General features: G+C 43.2%; 1 protein-coding gene across 3 annotated transcripts in view; it reads right to left on the bottom strand.

The window, feature by feature from the left end:
* Positions 1 to 18,809, bottom strand: part of sema4f (sema domain, immunoglobulin domain (Ig), transmembrane domain (TM) and short cytoplasmic domain, (semaphorin) 4F) — an 83,597-nt gene that overhangs the window by 534 nt on the left and 64,254 nt on the right. For all 3 annotated transcript variants that reach the window (XM_061912516.1, XM_061912518.1, XM_061912517.1), the window contains exons 4-15: positions 18,307 to 18,408; positions 15,996 to 16,107; positions 15,804 to 15,923; positions 15,575 to 15,729; positions 15,317 to 15,498; positions 12,851 to 12,980; positions 6,686 to 6,899; positions 6,435 to 6,544; positions 6,171 to 6,325; positions 6,016 to 6,071; positions 656 to 846; positions 1 to 587 (exon numbers count right to left, since the gene is read on the bottom strand). The exon at positions 1 to 587 is cut by the window's left edge and continues 534 nt beyond it. In XM_061912516.1, the coding sequence (XP_061768500.1) occupies positions 1 to 587; positions 656 to 846; positions 6,016 to 6,071; positions 6,171 to 6,325; positions 6,435 to 6,544; positions 6,686 to 6,899; positions 12,851 to 12,980; positions 15,317 to 15,498; positions 15,575 to 15,729; positions 15,804 to 15,923; positions 15,996 to 16,107; positions 18,307 to 18,408 (2,114 nt within the window). The remainder of the gene's footprint in view (positions 588 to 655; positions 847 to 6,015; positions 6,072 to 6,170; positions 6,326 to 6,434; positions 6,545 to 6,685; positions 6,900 to 12,850; positions 12,981 to 15,316; positions 15,499 to 15,574; positions 15,730 to 15,803; positions 15,924 to 15,995; positions 16,108 to 18,306; positions 18,409 to 18,809) is intronic.

The following is an 18,809-nucleotide window of genomic DNA, read 5'->3' on the forward strand; positions in this document are numbered from 1 at the left end:
CACGGAGCGAGGGGTGCTGCTGATTTAAACATGGGAATGCTGGAAAGCTCTTCCTCCAGTCCCGTTATCCCTTCCCCTAAGCCTTCGTCCATCTCCACTCCCTCTACAAACTCCCTCTTTCCTTCCACTTTTCTCGCAGTTTGTCCGTCCAGAACATCCACTGATAAAATGTTATAGTTTGCATATATGGCCTTTCCGCCCCCGTTTCTGGCTTTGTTGCAGGCCGCTGTGCCACTAACACTGTTGCCATGCTGAGTGCCATTTCCGGCGGTTGGGGCCGTCATCCCATTGTGTTTTTCAGCCAGCCCGAAGCCCTCGCGGAGAAGGCTGGTGCTGCACGGCAACTGTGGGGTCGCAGCGGAGCTCAGCAAGTCCCGCCCCTTCCCCGGAGGCGAGCCACTCGAGTGGCGACATCTGACAAAGTGGATAAGCATCACCCCAAATACCAAACCCCCGAAGAAGAAGAGGACGTAGAAGGCCACCACGTGGCGAGTGCAGCCCCCCACTGCTCCTGCAGTGCTGGGGTCCTCTAGAGTCAACTGATAGGCTGCCCTGCGGCAAGGGGTGGGGTCATGGACCTGTCCTTCCTGTATCAGGAGACGGAGACGATGATGAAGCCAAATTGGGAACCAAGGACAAATACTCTCCTCCATACCTGGCATGTGCAGACGTAACTTCCCAAACCGTCCTCGGTGACGGTCACTTCCAGGTCAGGGTGACGCTGCTTGGTGAGACTGTGTGGCGGGTTCTCCCAACTACATGGCCTGGGGGACAGCTGGGGGCATGCCAAGAGGAGATGCAGACCCAGGGAAACGCGCAGTTCCTTGATGGGTGGGGAACAACGCTCTGGGAAACAGAAAGAGAAGGGAAGGAGGGTGAGTCTTCAGGGAAATAAATGTGTACTATATGGACTAAAAGTATCATAGGACTAGAAAAAGGCACTGTGGTCTACTTTTTGGACCTCAGGTAGGATTTTGCGGCTTTATGTACTTCTGTGTCACACCTTATAAAACATGTATCTTGCCTCGTTCGGTCTTCATTTTTCAGTACAACCTCAGATTGTTTTCATTTTGACACAACGTATTAACAAGGGGTGTCACAACATCTTGCAAGATTCAAACGTGAACATATTTCTCTTTTGAGAGAAATGCTTCTCAACTTAACTGTCACCGGCCAGGAGCCCCAACCACCCTGCTCAGTGGCCTTGTGAGTAGAGTGTCCGCCCTGAGATTGGTAGGTCATGAGTTCAAACCCCGAGTCATACCAAAGACTATGAAAATGGGACCCATTACCTCCCTGCTTGGCCCCTCAGCATCAAGGGTTGGATTTGGGGCTTAAATCACAAAAATGATTCCCGAGCGTGGCCACCTCTGCTGTTCACTGCTCCCCTGACTGGATGTTGTAAATAAAAGAATATAGCTTGTGTTTTGTGTTATTTATGTGTGTGGAATAAAACATGAAACTTTACTATGTTTCTTTCTTCAAACATAGTTTGAGGGCTGATATATGTTTTTGAGTTAGTTAATAGAAATCGTGTAACTCGCCTTGAGTGTTGTGTGAGTATTAACGGTACAGCTCTAAAATGGTTTCAGTCATTTTTGACCAGCTGGAGTTATGTCTGTACTCCTCCTCTTATGTATGGTGTACCCCAAGGTTTTGTCCTGGGCATGACATTAAAATGCATCTGGCAATGGAGGCTCCTCTATGGGGTATTGGGGCACTAGGAGGTTAACCCCTTTACTACTGTTACCCCAGGTGGCCCTTGGCAAAGGTCTAGTACCTGACGTCCCCCTAGCCAGGGATACGGTGAAGACCTCAACGGTAGAGCAGGCGGAAGACAGTAGATGTAGGAACTACCTTAACGGCTGCGATGGCGGAAGAAGGCACCCCAACATCCGTGTAGGCTCAGTTATGGGGAAATAAGGGATACCCCCGTACCAGGAGGATCGTCATACTCGCTTTGAGTGACCGCCGATGATAATGACCCCAAGGTTCAATTTTGGCGCCTGCCCTCTTTTCTTTATGCATGCTTCCCCTGGGTGCTGTTTTTTAAAAAGCACAATGTCTCTTTTCACTGTTTCGCAGACGATATTCAAATATATCTGCCTGTAACAGTAAGCAATAACCAGGTTGCTATAACTACTCTGCAGAACTGTTTGCATGACTCAGAGGAATGGTTGGGGGCCTTTTTTTTTTATATACTCAAACAAAAATAAAACAGAAATCGCCATATTTGTTTAACCAAATATGGCGATGCTATTGGTCCTCTGTTCTCATATTGCCACACGTCAGCAAGCAGTCTTGGAGTTATTTTTGAACACTTGCTTAATTAAGATGGAAAAACAAATTAGCTCTGTCATTAAGTCGAACTCCTTTCAGCTACGACTCCTTGCAAAAATAAAACAGAGTCTTCCATTGGCTGACTTTAAAAGAGCTTTCCATGAATTTGTGACATCACTCCAGGATTGCTGTAATTTGTTGTACGTAGGTCTGGATCAGAGCTCTCTCAAGCGGCTGCAGAATTCTGCTGCTCGTTTTTTAACTAAAACCAAACGACGTGAGCCTAACTTCATTGGCTCCCACTTACTTTCAGAGTTCATTTCAAAAATGGCATTTTTGTTTTTAAATGCTTACACCAAGTAGCGCCGCCCTATCTTAATGAGATGCTGCAGCCTCGTTGTCCCAGCAGGACCCTGGGGTCTTCAGACCTTGCTGTCCCAAAAAATTGGCTAAAAACCAGAGGAAATAGATCCTTCTCAGTGGCAGGGTCCAGACTGTGGAACAGCCTTCCACTTTCTATTAGATCCCCCAGGCTCCGAGCCAATTCAAATCCAGGGTAAAAACATATTTTTACTCCCTAGCGTTCAAATCCGGTTAGGCAGGATAACGTGGTCGTTTTATTTATTGTTTTATACACTTTTCAAATGTATTTATTAACATTTTAGTATTTTTAGGTGATATATTTTGCACTTCTTTTAAGGTATATTTTATTATTCTATTTTTTAATCCTTCCGTGTTACACTGTAAATGTGACAGTGCCTGCACTTTTTTTTCAAATTGTTTCTTATGTCTGCACAGCACTTTGGCCAACTGGGGTTGTTTTTAAATGTGCTATATAAATGAATAAACTGAATTGAACTGAACTGAATTAAAATAAAATAAAAAGTGAATATGTATACAATAGTATACCATACCCATACAATATATTTATATAGAGCTACAAGCAGGGTAAATCAATCACAATTAGATAAACATAAATTTTACACTGTAGAGAAAATATATATATTTACACTATACAATTGGTATTATTAGCTGTAAAAATAGATCAGACTCGCTGCAATCTTTTATAAAAATGTTGTGACACATCACAGTCAATGCAGTAAAGGCAAAGAGAACGAAAAGAAAAGTATATTATGTTATAAATGATAAATGATAAATTGGTTGTACTTGTATAGCGCTTTTCTACCTTCAAAGTACTCAAAGTGCTTTGACACTACTTCCACATTTACCCATTCACAGACATTCACACACTGATGGAGGGAGCTGCCATGCATCAGGAGCAAGGGTGAAGTGTCTTGCTCAGGATACAACAGACGTGACGAGGTTGGTACTAGGCGGGGATTGAACCAGGGACCCTCGGGTTGCGCAAGGCCACTCTACCACTGCGCCACGCCATTATCCTGTTATTCATTCCCCATCTTTTATGGACAATTTTTCCACAGCTTTCATAGTTGTCTGCTTTTGTTAATTATGCACATAGATAAAAATACTTGTCGCACATAGGATGTATCTGTCCCCTTTGCACATGAACCCATGAAACAGTCAAGGCCCCCTTTAGCCCCTGGAGAGAAAACATTCTGGAGCCGTCCCTGGCTATGTGTAAGTGTGCGCTGATTTTAGAGGGGAACATTATCACAATTTCAGAAGGGTTAAAACCAATAAAAATCAGTTCCCAGTGGCTTATTTTATTTTTTGAAATTTTTTTTCAAAATTTAACCGTCCCAGAATATCCCGAAAAAAGGCTTTAAAGTGCCAGATTTTCGCTATCTGCAAAGCCACTGTCCATTTTCCTGTGACGTCATCCAGTGATTCCAATACAAACAACATGGCGGATAGCACAGCAAGATATAGCGACATTAGCTCGGATTCTGACTCGGATTTCAGCTGTTCAAGCGATTCAACAGATTACGCATGTATTGAAACGGATGGTTGGAGTGTGGAGGCAGATAGCGAAAACGAAATTGAAGAAGAAACTGAAGCTATTGAGCGAATAGCTATTGACGCAATTCGGCCATGTCTGCCTTAGCATCGCCGGTAAAATGTGCAGACCAAACGATCGGGACTTTCGCATTGACACTGGAGCAATAAATCCGTCGATTGGTAAGTGTTTGTTTGGCATTTAAGGTAGGTGGAGTGTAAGGCTGGATGCAAATATAGTTACAAATGTACATACAGCTAGCCTAAATAGCATGTTAGCATCGATTAGCTGGCAGTCATGGCGCGACCAAATATGTCCGATTAGCACATAAGTCAATAACATCAACAAAACTCACCTTTGTGATTTGTTTGACTTTATCGTTGGAAATGCATCTGCTTTGAGTGTCGCAGGGTATCCCTTTATCTCTGTGTCATGTCTGTTGTAGCATCGCCGGTAAAATGTGCAGACCAAACGAGGGACTTTCGCATCTCTTGACACTGGAGCAACTTAAATCCGTCGATTGCTAAATGTTTGTTTGGCATTAAATGTGGGTGGAGGGAAAGGCTGGATGCAAATATAGCTACAATTGAAGAATAACGATGCAATATGTACATACAGCTAGCCTAATAGCATGTTAGCATCGATTAGCATGCAGTGCTAATCAACGCACATTCTACGTAAATCAACTTGAATCCGTCCCTGATCGTGTTGTTACACCAACCGACAACACACCGACGAGGCATGATGTCTCCAAGGTACCGGAAAACAGTCAAAAAAACGGAAAATAACAGAGGTGATTTTACTTGCTGCGTGTAATGTGTTTGAGAAAATGGCGTATTGACTACCTAGGTGACGTCACATTTTGACGTCATCGCTCCGAGAGCAAATGATAGAAAGGCGTTTAATTCGCCAAAATTCACCCATTTAGAGTTCGGAAATCGGTTAAAAAATATATGGTCTTTTTTCTGCAACATCAAGGTATATATTGACGCCTACATAGGTCTGGCGATAATGTTCCCCTTTAAAGATAATATACACGTCGATGTATATGCAACTTATCTGATTGTAGAACAAATACATCACTATACTGAATAACTCAAGTGGTGATGGGTCAAATGCAGAGAATAATATCGCCACATCTCGTATGTGTGTGACAATCATTGGTACTTTAACTTTAACTTTACAACTAGGTATATCAAGGGATTAATTTTTAAAACCAGATTAATTACACTCCACACTTAATTGATGTTCCAGGAAGTAAAGGTTCCAGGAACATAGAGTTCCTGAACAATTGGTGGAAAAGTCCCTATCGTTTTTTATGGCAGGTAAAAAGTGCACCAGACAAAAACTGCCTTTTACACAAAGTCGGCGGTGCGCTGAAGTCACGTTATAGGTGGAAAAATGCATTTTTAGACAATATGATTTTTCCTGAGCGGCTCAGAGACCCCGAGGAGTAATAAGTGGTAGAAAATGGATTAAAAATATCAGATTTAAAAAAATACTGATTAAAAAAAAAAAATCTCTATATGTATATATATATATATATATATATATATATTCTAAAAAAACATTTTTTTAACTTGGGCCTTCCCGCGGGCCGGATTTTAGACGTGAGCGGTAGTTAGAGGGCCCATGGATTAGACTGTGGATACACGGTTTTGGACAGCAGAGGGTTAAACTAAATGTTGGAAGCATACAATGTGAAGTGTGATATGTTTTGCCAAGATGAATAATTAAAAATCAGGGGCAACTAAGGTGTGTGTCTTTACATTTGAACCCTATTATGTATTTGCCAATATACATTCATATACACTCACCTTCCTGGACATCACATTTCCTCAAGGCATTTTCTATTACATCCCCACTGTTCGGCCTGAAAACAAACAAACAAACAAACCAACAAACACACACACACAAGTTGTAGTTGATAATTACCTTTATGTGACAGCTGGACACCAATGTCAGTACTTACGGCGGCGCCACAGAGGACGTGCAGCTTCCCTTGCTTGCGTCCCATTGACAGCCCAGTTGTCTGACTCTGGCACACAATTTGCAGCTCAAATAGAGCATGCACTCTTCAGACTGGATACGAGCAAAAGATCGGGGGCTGCCCACCAGAGCCCAGCCCTAACAAACACAGTAGACCACTAAGTGACACAGTACATCACAACATAGTAGACCACTAAGTGACACAGTACATCACAACATGCAATGTGAGAAACTACATGCTACTCACTTGGTGCAGGAAAATATTGTTGACAGGCTCTTTTGTGTCAAATAAAGGAATCTCCCTCAGTAAGGTGGCGTTTTCGCCCATTGTTGCCACCTGGTGGAGCTCGCCATAGTCTGCAAAAACACAACAAACACATTGTGAAAGTGGATTGAACATCTTTGGAGTGTATCTAATTTCTTCATTATCCATAGACAAGACAAGTACGACAAAGACTACACAGTCGGTTTGTCAAAAAAATGGAGGAAATCTTTCACCTGTTCCAAGGTGCAGCAGTGCTCCTCTTTGACCCTCTGGGTGGCCCATGAGTGTGACAGCCAGTTTGGTGTACTTGACTCCCTTCCTGACGAGTAAGGGTGCAGCATGCACACCTTGCTGCATGAGGGGGTGATTCCTCACGTATGCCAACATGTTGTCTGGGATCTTCAGGGACGAGTCAAAGCCCTCAGCCTTCAGAGCGTTGTTCAGGCACTTCAAGCATTGCACAGGGGCAGGAAAAAGGAGTCGGTGAGACATTTGAAGGGGAATTTTGTCCATCATTCACAATCCTTACATAAGACAGGAACACAATTGTCTTCTTTTTCCCAATGCATTCTAACTTGTAATATACAGCAAGGACGGGGTTGCTAACATTGAAGCTTATGGGAGTCAGCTACTGTGACGTAAAGCTTTCTAAAAAAAACATCCAAATGCCGCGAACAATACTGCATTTACGTGTATGACCTGCATATGAACCAAGTATTAGCGGTAATATTATTATAAGCGCTAATGTAGAGGAACTACTTTTAGCAGAGAGGCAATCACAAAGAGCTAACGGGCTTATGCAGCTATTGACATACTGAGCTGGTGAGCTGCTGCATCGCCTCTAAATTTGAGAAAGTTAATTGTATATACTAAATCATGCTTCTCAGTTTTATAGTAGAAGGCTGTAGCTATAAACTTCTCAGTTTTATAGTAGAAGGCTGTAGCTCCTCTCTGAGCTGCAACCTTATCGTGGTAGAGGAGTTTGCGTGTCCCAATGATCCTAGGAGCTATGTTGTCCGGGGGCATAAAGCCCCCTGGTAGGGTCTCCCAAGGCAAACAGGTTCTAGGTGAGGGATCAGACAAAGAGCAGCTCGAAGACCTTTATGAAGATGATAAACCATGGACCCAGATTTCCCTCGCCCGGACGCGGGTCACCGGGGCCCCCCTCTGGAGCCAGGCCCGGAGGTGGGGCACGATGGCGAGCGCCTGGTGGCCGGGCCTGTACCCATGGGGCCCGGCCGGGCACAGCCCGAAGAGGCAACGTGGGTCACCCCTCCAATGGGCTCACCACCCATAGCAGGGGCCATAAAGGTCGGGTGCATTGTGAGCTGGGCGACAGCCGAAGGCAGGGCACTTGGCGGTCCGATCCTCGGCTACAGAAGCTAGCTCTTGGGACGTGGAACGTCACGTCACTGGGGGGGAAAGAGCCTGAGCTAGTGCGCGAAGTCGAGAAATTCCGGCTGGATATAGTCGGACTCACTTCGACGCACAGCAAGGGCTCTGGAACCACTTCTCTCGAGAGGGATTGGACTCTCTTCCACTCTGGCGTTGCCGGCAGTGAGAGGCGACGGGCTGGGGTGGCAATTCTTGTTTCCCCCCGGCTCAAAGCCTGTACGTTGGAGTTCAACCCGGTGGACGAAAGGGTAGCCTCCCTCCGCCTTCGGCTGGGGGGACGGGTCCTGACTGTTGTTTGTGCTTATGCACCAAACAGCAGTTCAGAGTACCCACCCTTTTTGGGAACACTCGAGGGAGTACTGGAAAGTGCTCCCCCGGGTGATTCCCTTGTCCTACTGGGAGACTTCAACGCTCACGTTGGCAACGACAGTGAAACCTGGAGAGGCGTGATTGGGAAGAATGGCCGCCCGGATCTGAACCCGAGTGGTGTTTTGTTATTGGACTTTTGTGCTCGTCACAGTTTGTCGATAACAAACACCATGTTCAAACATAAGGGTGTCCATATGTGCACTTGGCACCAGGACACCCTAGGCCGCAGTTCCATGATCGACTTTGTAGTTGTGTCATCGGATTTGCGGCCTCATGTTTTGGACACTCGGGTGAAGAGAGGGGCGGAGCTTTCTACCGATCACCACCTGGTGGTGAGTTGGCTGCGATGGTGGGGGAGGATGCCGGACAGACCTGGGAGGCCCAAACGCATTGTGAGGGTCTGCTGGGAACGTCTGGCAGAGTCTCCTGTCAGACAAAGTTTCAATTCCCACCTCCGGAAGAACTTTGAACATGTCACGAGGGAGGTGCTGGACATTGAGTCCGAGTGGACCATGTTCCGCACCTCTATTGTCGAGGCGGCAGATCGGAGCTGTGGCCGCAAGGTAGTTGGTGCCTGTCGGGGCGGCAATCCTAAAACCCCTTGGTGGACACCAGCGGTGAGGGATGCCGTCAAGCTGAAGAAGGAGTCCTATCGGGTCCTTTTGGCTCATAGGACTCCGGAGGCAGTGGACAGGTACCGACAGGCCAAGCGGTGTGCAGCTTCAGCGGTCGCGGAGGCAAAAACTCGGACATGGGAAGAGTTCGGGGAAGCCATGGAAAACGACTTCCGGACGGCTTCGAAGCGATTCTGGACCACCGTCCGCCGCCTCAGGAAGGGGAAGCAGTGCACTATCAACACCGTGTATGGTGCGGATGGTGTTCTGCTGACCTCGACTGCGGATGTTGTGGATAGGTGGAAGGAATACTTCGAAGACCTCCTCAATCCCACCAACACGTCTTCCTATGAGGAAGCAGTGCCTGGGGAATCTGTGGTGGACTCTCCTATTTCTGGGGCTGAGGTCGCTGAGGTAGTTAAAAAGCTCCTCGGTGGCAAGGCCCCAGGGGTGGATGAGATCCGCCCGGAGTTCCTGAAGGCTCTGGATGCTGTGGGGCTGTCTTGGTTGACAAGACTTTGCAGCATCGCGTGGACATCGGGGGCGGTACCTCTGGATTGGCAGACCGGGGTGGTGGTTCCTCTCTTTAAGAAGGGGGACCGGAGGGTGTGTTCCAACTATCGTGGGATCACACTCCTCAGCCTTCCCGGTAAGGTTTATTCAGGTGTACTGGAGAGGAGGCTACGTCGGATAGTCGAACCTCGGATTCAGGAGGAACAGTGTGGTTTTCGTCCTGGTCGCGGAACTGTGGACCAGCTCTATACTCTCGGCAGGGTTCTTGAGGGTGCATGGGAGTTTGCCCAACCAGTCTATATGTGCTTTGTGGACTTGGAGAAGGCATTCGACCGTGTCCCTCGGGAACTCCTGTGGGGAGTACTCAGAGAGTATGGGGTATCGGACTGTCTTATTGTGGCGGTCCGTTCCCTGTACGATCAGTGCCAGAGCTTGGTTCGCATTGCCGGCAGTAAGTCGAACACATTTCCAGTGAGGGTTGGACTCCGCCAAGGCTGTCCTTTGTCACCGATTCTGTTCATAACTTTTATGGACAGAATTTCTAGGCGCAGTCAAGGCGTTGAGGGGTTCCGGTTTGGTAACCGCAGGATTAGGTCTCTGCTCTTTGCAGATGATGTGGTCCTGATGGCTTCATCTGACCGGGATCTTCAGCTCTCGCTGGATCGGTTCGCAGCCGAGTGTGAAGCGACCGGAATGAGAATCAGCACCTCCAAGTCCGAGTCCATGGTTCTCGCCCGGAAAAGGGTGGAGTGCCATCTCCGGGTTGGGGAGGAGACCCTACCCCAAGTGGAGGAGTTCAAGTACCTAGGAGTCTTGTTCACGAGTGAGGGAAGAGTGGATCGTGAGATCGACAGGCGGATCGGTGCGGCGTCTTCAGTAATGCGGACGTTGTACCGATCCGTTGTGGTGAAGAAGGAGCTGAGCCGGAAGGCAAAGCTCTCAATTTACCGGTCGATCTACGTTCCCATCCTCACCTATGGTCATGAGCTTTGGGTCATGACCGAAAGGATAAGATCACGGGTACAAGCGGCCGAAATGAGTTTCCTCCGCCGTGTGGCGGGGCTCTCCCTTAGAGATAGGGTGAGAAGCTTTGCCATCCGGGAGGAACTCAAAGTAAAGCCACTGCTCCTCCACATCGAGAGGAGCCAGATGAGGTGGTTCGGGCATCTGGTCAGGATGCCACCCGAACGCCTCCCTAGGGAGGTGTTTAGGGCACGTCCAACTGGTAGGAGGCCACGGGGAAGACCCAGGACACGTTGGGAAGACTATGTCTCCCGGCTGGCCTGGGAACGCCTCGGGATCCCCCGGGAAGAGCTAGACGAAGTGGCTGGGGAGAGGGAAGTCTGGGTTTCCCTGCTTAGGCTGTTGCCCCCGCGACCCGACCTCGGATAAGCGGAAGATGATGATGATGATGATGATGATGATGATGGCTGTAGCTATAAACTGAGAAGTTTGTTAACTTTGACATTCAACTTACACCCGTAGCTAGCAAGAAAGACACAAAAAGTCGCTTGTTTGAGTCTACCTTTTTTTTTTTGTTCCCTTTTTTTTTACCTGAAAGAGGAAAACCTAACTGCGATTTTTAGATTTTATACATAATAATGCATAAAATTAAGAGTGAAGGAAGACTTTGAGACTGTCTGTCAACATGTACTTGTCTCAAGGTGCCACACATAGAACAACATTTATGACCGCTTATTCCCTTCGGGGGGCGCTGGAGCCAACTCAGCTACAATCGGGCGGAAGGCGGGGTACACCCTGGACAAGTCGCCACCTCATCACAGGGCCAACAGATAGACAGACAACATTCACACACTAGGGACCATTTAGTGTTGCTAATCAACCTATCCCCAGGGGCATGTTTTTGGCGGTGGGAAGAAACCGGAGTAACATGTACTTTAAAACATATTTGACTTTCTGCAGGCAGAGTCAGAGCTTTTGTCTACTTCATGCTCTGAAACTGGATAAATAAACAATAGAAACTATATTATTTATGAATATAATTATAATATATAACACAATAGATGATATATAAAAATAATAATGCAAGTAACCATTTAAAAGGATATACACTTTTATTTATCATTACTGTAGAATTGTTTACCGTTGTACTGTAATTAGAAGGTGAATACATTTATCCTAAATAAATAAACAAAAAATAAAATGGGACTCATTTCTGTAAGCAAAAATTCAAATTAAATAAATATTGAACATCTTAAAGAGCATTTTTTTTCCCAGTTGGAAAAGCGAAATTGGACGTGATCACGGCATCATGCTCGTTCGTCTGTGTTGATGAGCGTATATTGCCCCTCCAATTTGGAACTGAAATATCACAACAAATGCTTTTTAATCATATTTGTTTCTTCGTAATTGTTTTTACTTTGTGGCACCTTTCAGTGGCGGGAAGGGAAGCTGTCTGTACGTGCTTCCTGTGTGTGTATAGAGCAAAAGATTGCTAACAACTGAAAAGAGGGCTCACTGTGTTCAGTTAATGCTACTGTTGCACAGAGTGAGACTTCTTTCTCCCTTTTTAAAGCGAGACACGAACAAATGTGAGACTCAACAATTCTGATTGGCGAACATGTCCATCACTCAAATGGTGGTGACGGCAGAAAAAAAACACAACAAAAGCTCAGCCTCTTTGGTTATTTATCGCGCTAATTAAAACATTAATGTCGATTAATCATGCAGCCCATTCATCCATTTTCTACCACTTATCCCTTTCGGGGTCGCGGGGGGTGCTGGAGCCTATCTCAGCAGCAATCGGGGGGAAAGCGGCGTACACCCTGGACAAGTCGCTTTAGTACAAAAGTTACGAATAATTCTTTATCTAAACGGAAGGATATAAACATCCCATCCGTTGCCATCCCTATAAGAGTAGACATTGTACAGTAAGTGATTGTTTTATTATGTTTGTAGTTCGTATTTCTTATTTTGCACTTACCAACAGTGCTACTTGCTGGATCTGCTTGTCACTCAGCTTCTAAAATTTGTAGCTCATCCTCCTTGTAATCGCATAAAAAATATAAGGTTTTGGACTATCATCCATGCCACAGTAGTCATTGTTGTCGCTCATTAAGTCTGCCATGATAAGTAGTACTAGTTGTAGTTGTTGAAGGAAATAGCAAATGTTGTGATGCGTCTGTAAAATCAATTTGCCGTTGTATGCTAAAAATGAGCAAAATAAGTAAACATCAAATGTTCCGATGAATGTGCCTTTTTCGGCAATAGATATTAACTTAGCTTGCATACAAAAACATTGATGGAGGTTTTTGCATGTTTTTAGAGTGCTTTATAGGCAGAATAGAGTGAATCCCATTACTTTGAAAGTTAGCTGACTCTTGTGAGCATTTATTTACGAATTTGAATCCATAACAGAGTAAAATACATACGTGTTATAGTCTCACATAAAGAATTCTGAATGATAGACAACATTCCAAAAATCAGTGCAGTTCCCTTTCAAAGATGCATGCCTTCTCAAACAACTTTACAGTAATAGTTTAGTACCTGGCCAGGTCTTGGTGAGCCCACAGGTGTGGGTGTGTCTGTTTTGTCAATGCGCTTTTTAAATGGGCCATTCATTACTCTGATGATGTCGGCCACGCTGAAAACACATACTGCTGACTGCTCAGGTTCCCTAGGAAACAAGTAGGAAGAAACAATTGAAAGTGTGCTCTGGAGTCAGGAACTGTACACTTGAACTTTGAGAACTGAAGGTCCAGGACATTTGAAAGAACCACATTTTCACAAAGTACTTATTAAAGTTACCAGAAGCTTTAAGCACCATTTGCAGCACTGAAAATATTTGATTGGATGACCAATTTGAGCTAAGTGAACTGTTTGGTTAGAGTACAATGAATTCAACTGATGTGCTGTGTTGAGAGGTTCTAGCTGATGCTAATTGCCAACACTTGTTCCTAGCTGGGCTTTTAGATAAATAACATACTCCAATCCACCCTACAATCAATCAATATACTAAAATAACATAATCTAATCTTATCCTACTTTTGTAGGAAAAAAGTACATAACAGATACTGTATAACACAAAACTAGTCATTTCAAATGGCAACTTTCTGGATTTAAGAAACACAAAAATAAATCAATAAAATAAATTGTGGTAGTCAAAAACTCCTTTGTCCCACATGCCATTAGACTGTACAACTCCTCTCTGGGGCGGGGGGCGGGGGGTACAAGGATGACAGGGGATGCAAAAAAATAACAGTGCAATACGTTTTCATAACATGGTCACTACTGCCTACTTTCTCTTGTTATATTCTTATTTTACTGTCATATTTTTATTCCCATTGTTGCTTTTTATTTTTTATTCTTATTGTAATATTTCTCTATTTTGTTTCCATTTAAACCCCCATTATTTCATTTTTTTTAAAATTGATCTAAACTCTGTACACTGCTCCTGGAATTTTAATTTTCCTAAAGGAACTCTCCTGAAGGAATCAATAAAGTTCTATCTATCTATCTAGTTAGCAACGGTTTTATATTCAGATCAAGCAGAGTAAAACAAATAGGTAATCACTCAATTTAGAAAAACAAATACATAATCAGTAAAAACACTCCAACCCACCACTTGCACGCTCTGATGCATGGACTTAACGAGTGACAAGCCAAAATCCTTCATCAATCTTGCTACACCTTTCTGATTGCTGTTGTCCGATCAGCTTTAAAGATTGGAGTCTTGTCAAGGACAATTTTCTTCAAATTCCACCACACATTTTCTATTGGATTGAGATCCAAACTATTTGCATGCCATGACATTGATCTTATATATATTTCTTCAAAGGATGTTCTTTTTTCATACAGTGTTTCCTCTTTAGCAAGATGCATTATCATCTTCATGTATTATATCATAATCCCAAAATATCCTTTTGATTGAAGGGATAAGAAAAGTGTCCAAAACGTCAATGCAAACGTGTTTACAATTATTGAAAATGAAATGACAGCACTGAAATTACCTAACAACCAGCCCCAAAACACCAATAATTGCTTAAATGTTCATGTTTTCTTCAGGCGGTCGTCCTCATAAATCTCATTGGCACGGCACCCAACAAAAGTTCCAGTATCATCACCTTGCCCAATGCAAATTTGTGATTTACCAATAACATATGACTTTCATCAAGTCCTCCATAGTGCATGATTTATTGTAAACTTGTTTTTTCTAGGTGTTAATTACGGCTTTTGTTTAGCTTTTCTGTATTTAAATCCCATTTCCTTTCAGCGTTTTCTTGCAGTTCGGTCACAAATGGTGACTCCATTTTCCGTCCATTTGTTCTTCGTTTGTTTTGCTGTGCATTTTCTGTTTTCAAGACATATTGCTTAAAGTTGTCTGTCGTGACGATTTGATGCTTTCCTTGATCTACCAGTATGGTTGCCTTTTACAACCTTGCACTCGGTCCAGATTTTAGGCCCAGCTGACTGATCTTTTGCAACATTGCGTGATGATTTACCTTCTTGAAGAAGTTAGATAATTCCCTCCTATGTTTCAATTGACGACTTGTGTTGGAGCCATGATTCATGTCAATCCACCTGGTGCAACAGCTGTCCAAGGTGTAAACCGTCCTCTTTTACTGCAAACTAATGAACAGATTTGATGTGATGCAGGTGTTAGCTTTGAAAACTGACATTTACAGGGTGATTCCATAATTATGTCCTTAAAATGGATTGATTCCATAATTTTCTCACTCTGCTTGTTCTAAAAATTAAACAGTTACTATCACAATTTATATTTTAGATTTCTTCTAGTGTTTCTAAAAGCCGAAAACTTGCCATTTGCACTAAGCTCTGGTATTGAAATGAGAAGCACAGTTTTTGCAAGTTGAGTGTAATGTTACTTTTTGCAGCCAGTGCTTTACATCCTCAAAGCATCTTGTTAGGACCTTTGTAGCCTTGCTAGGTGACCTGGCTGGTGCATGTACCTGTATACCCGCATTAATGATGATGATCACTGAGGAGGCTTACCATTGCGTAGTGAAAAGGCCGTAAAAGTGCGTGCTGCCGGCTTCTTGGACATTGTGCCGGAGGGTGAAAACGTCCAGCAGGATGTCAAAGCGCTGATTCCTGAGTTTGTCCTCGCACACCAGCTCAGCCTTGAGGAAGGTGGTCCAGTGTTGCTGCAGCGTCCTCAGCCCCCCCACGTCAGACTGAAAGCAGGAACAAAACGCCCATCAAGAAACCGCTTCCAATCAATCAGTAATCAATCACAAGTTGGCTCCTCACCCTGCACACTCGTGCCACTCTGGGCACTCTCACTTTGGAATAGAAGTTGTACTCCATGGCGACCTCATTGAAAAAGAAGTAGATCCTGTCGTCCTCTCCCGTCACGTTGTTATCGGTCGACAGCTCCACGACAGCCGAGCTCACAAATTCGGGTTCTTTAGAGCACCAGACTCGCGTCAGCATGATCACTTTCTGCAAGCACGCACATCTCAAAGTGTGGACGCCTCACCGTCCAGCCAGTGAACTTTTTGCTCGCTTCGGATCTGTTTCTGCTCCGGTCCCGTTGCCCGGGTGATGTCGAATTCGGTCCCGCGGAAGTTGATAGAGGTTGCGGCGTACAGGAGACCGCCTTTGCACGTAAAAGAAGCAAGCATAAAGAGAAGGAAACAACAACAGCAATTTACCCTGCATGCTGACTCACCTGTCATAACAGCAGTGAAGGGTTTTCTCGGGTCAAAGGGCACCTTTTTCTTCCCCATCTCCATCATCAGCAGACCGTCCGTGTCCTTCTTTAAGGTGAGGGAGGAAATTTCCTGAAGGAAAAATACTCTTATTGCAGCTTTTTTGTTTGATTGCGACAAATTATCAAAGTGTTATTGTAGCAAAACATTTTGCAAATGCCAATATCAATCTGTGTGCGTGTAAACAGATTCGTGTGTTGGGGTTCTAATTTGTGTATCAGTGTTTAGAGTTGAATCTGTAAGAAAAAAAATTGTGCATACGTGTTACAATCTGTGTTTGGATTTGTGATTGTGTATAAAAAATCTGTCTGTCCGTGTTGTAATCTGTGTGTCTGAGTTTTGATTTGAGTGTGTATATAAAAAAACTGTGTGTCTGTGTTGCGCTTTTCTGTACACACACACAAATCTGTATGGAAGTACAATTGTCTTACATCAATGTATATATATATATATATATATATATATATATATATATATATATATATATATATATATATATAAATATATATATATATATATATATATATGTCTTGATTGGATTATCCAGAGAATAGTGCTCGATACCGTGGTAGAGCGCAATATGTATGTGTGGGAAAAATCACAAGACTACTTCATCTCTACAGAACTGTTTCATGAGGGGTTCCCTCATATATATATATATATATGTGATATTAGTACATATGCATATATTAATAAATATACAAATACAATTGTGATACAAATAAATGGATCGTTTGTATAAATAAACATAACATGTAAATTTATTTTTAAGATTTCAAAATATATCCAAATACAATTTATAAATATAAAAATGTGACTTACACATAAATCAAGAATTTGTATAAATAAATATCTATTTGAGATTTGCATATAAATATGCTTGATTGTGTATTTTTTTATTCAATTTGCATATGTGGATTGCTGTTTTGCTTTTGTCTCGATGAGACCTTCCTCCCACAAAGCAGATGCACAAATAAATGTGACCTACACATTCCCCTGAACAACCAGCAGAGGGCACTGCAGCCAGAGCAGTCTGGGTCACAGAGCATTATATGCATTATATGCAAAATACCTAGCGTTCTCTGCTCAATAACAATCCACGCCTTTACAGAGAGAACGGACATTGGGCCTGAGCTAGCAGACACTAGGGTTGTATTAGCTAATGCTAATATATCCAGTTACCGCATTTCCTTGAATAGCCGCCAGGTATGTAACATGCGCCTGTCTTGACATACTACCTGGCAAAACTCGCTCACCAAATTAATAAGCACATGCTTACTATTACCGCCAGGTCAGATTTGTGACGTCACAAATGATGCTTCACCTGACGTTATTTTCAAAATGGCGGAGGATAATTTTTTGCTTTTAATGTGTGTAAACCAGGGGTCTTGTTCCACAGCTGTACAGATCACACTAATGGTTATGATATAAAACAATTTTGACACTCTTACTAATATGCGCCACACTCTGTGAACCCACACCAAATAAGAATAACAAACACATTTCTGGAGAGTATTGGCTCTGTGGCACATTATAAACACAGCGTAGGGATTACCCATAATGTGTATATTATATCCAAGAGTCACGGATACACGGCATTATGGGTAATCCCTATGCTGCGTTTATAATGTGTCACAGAGCCAATGCTCTCCAGAAATGTGCTTGGTGTGGGTTCGCAGAGTGTGGCGCATATTATTAAGAGTTTTAAAGTTGTTTGTATCACAACCATCAGTGTAAAAGGTATGGCTGTTGAGCAAGTATGCATTGCAATCTCGTATAAGAAGCAGCGTCCGACCGGCATGCAGACAGCATGGTATAAAAGTTGGTGCAATGACATTCAATACAAAAACAAATACAAAATCAAGCATATTTATATTCAAATCTCAAATATACATTTACAAATACACGTTTATTCCTACAAATTCTTGATATATTTGTATGTCACATTTTTTATACATATACATTTTATTTGCATATATTTTCAAGTCTCAAACATATAAATACAAATACGAAAGTATTAGTACAAATTATTAATTTATTTGCATATCACATTTGTATTTGTATATTTATTAATATATGCATATGTATTAATATCATATCGATATATATAGGTTAATGTGAGACGATTGTACTTCCATAAATCTGACACAGAAATTTGTTTAGCCAAAGTCACTTGCAAAAAGACACTCACTCACTCACTCACTCACTCACTCACACTAATAATTGTTGCAACAACAATACTTCCAGAACAAATCATCCCCAAAAACTGACCAGGAAGGCACACTTTGGGTCAAAGGCATAGGTGCCACACACGTAAATGTGCTGTCCATCTGAGTGGAACTCCAATAAGAGGATGTAGTTGCGGCAGTCCTCCTGCAGAGGGAAACAGATAACCATAAACAATATAATGAGATAGGCAATGATGGAGAGGTACAGTATGTCTGCTCGCTATGATAATTTTTGAACTAGCTAACCTCAATCACACAAATTACATTTACTGAAAATGTGGTGTTTAATCATGACTGAAACAGTTATGTTAAAATATTTTGTAAATGTTTGCATGTACTAAAACACGTGCAAACTTGATACCACACGCAAAGCTGATCTACTGAACGTGTGCAAAGTGGACTGTCTGTTAAGTGAGCAGAATAATTTGTGCAATCCATTTTGCGTCACTGTCTTCATTAAAAGGCAGAATACATGCTGACCAGCTGAACACCCAAAATACTGGGAGGAGAAGCAGCAAATATATTATACAGCACACACAATCAACA

The sequence above is a fragment of the Nerophis ophidion genome, linkage group LG10 (genome assembly GCF_033978795.1).
Source record: "Nerophis ophidion isolate RoL-2023_Sa linkage group LG10, RoL_Noph_v1.0, whole genome shotgun sequence".
Classification (NCBI taxonomy): Eukaryota; Metazoa; Chordata; class Actinopteri; order Syngnathiformes; family Syngnathidae; genus Nerophis; species Nerophis ophidion.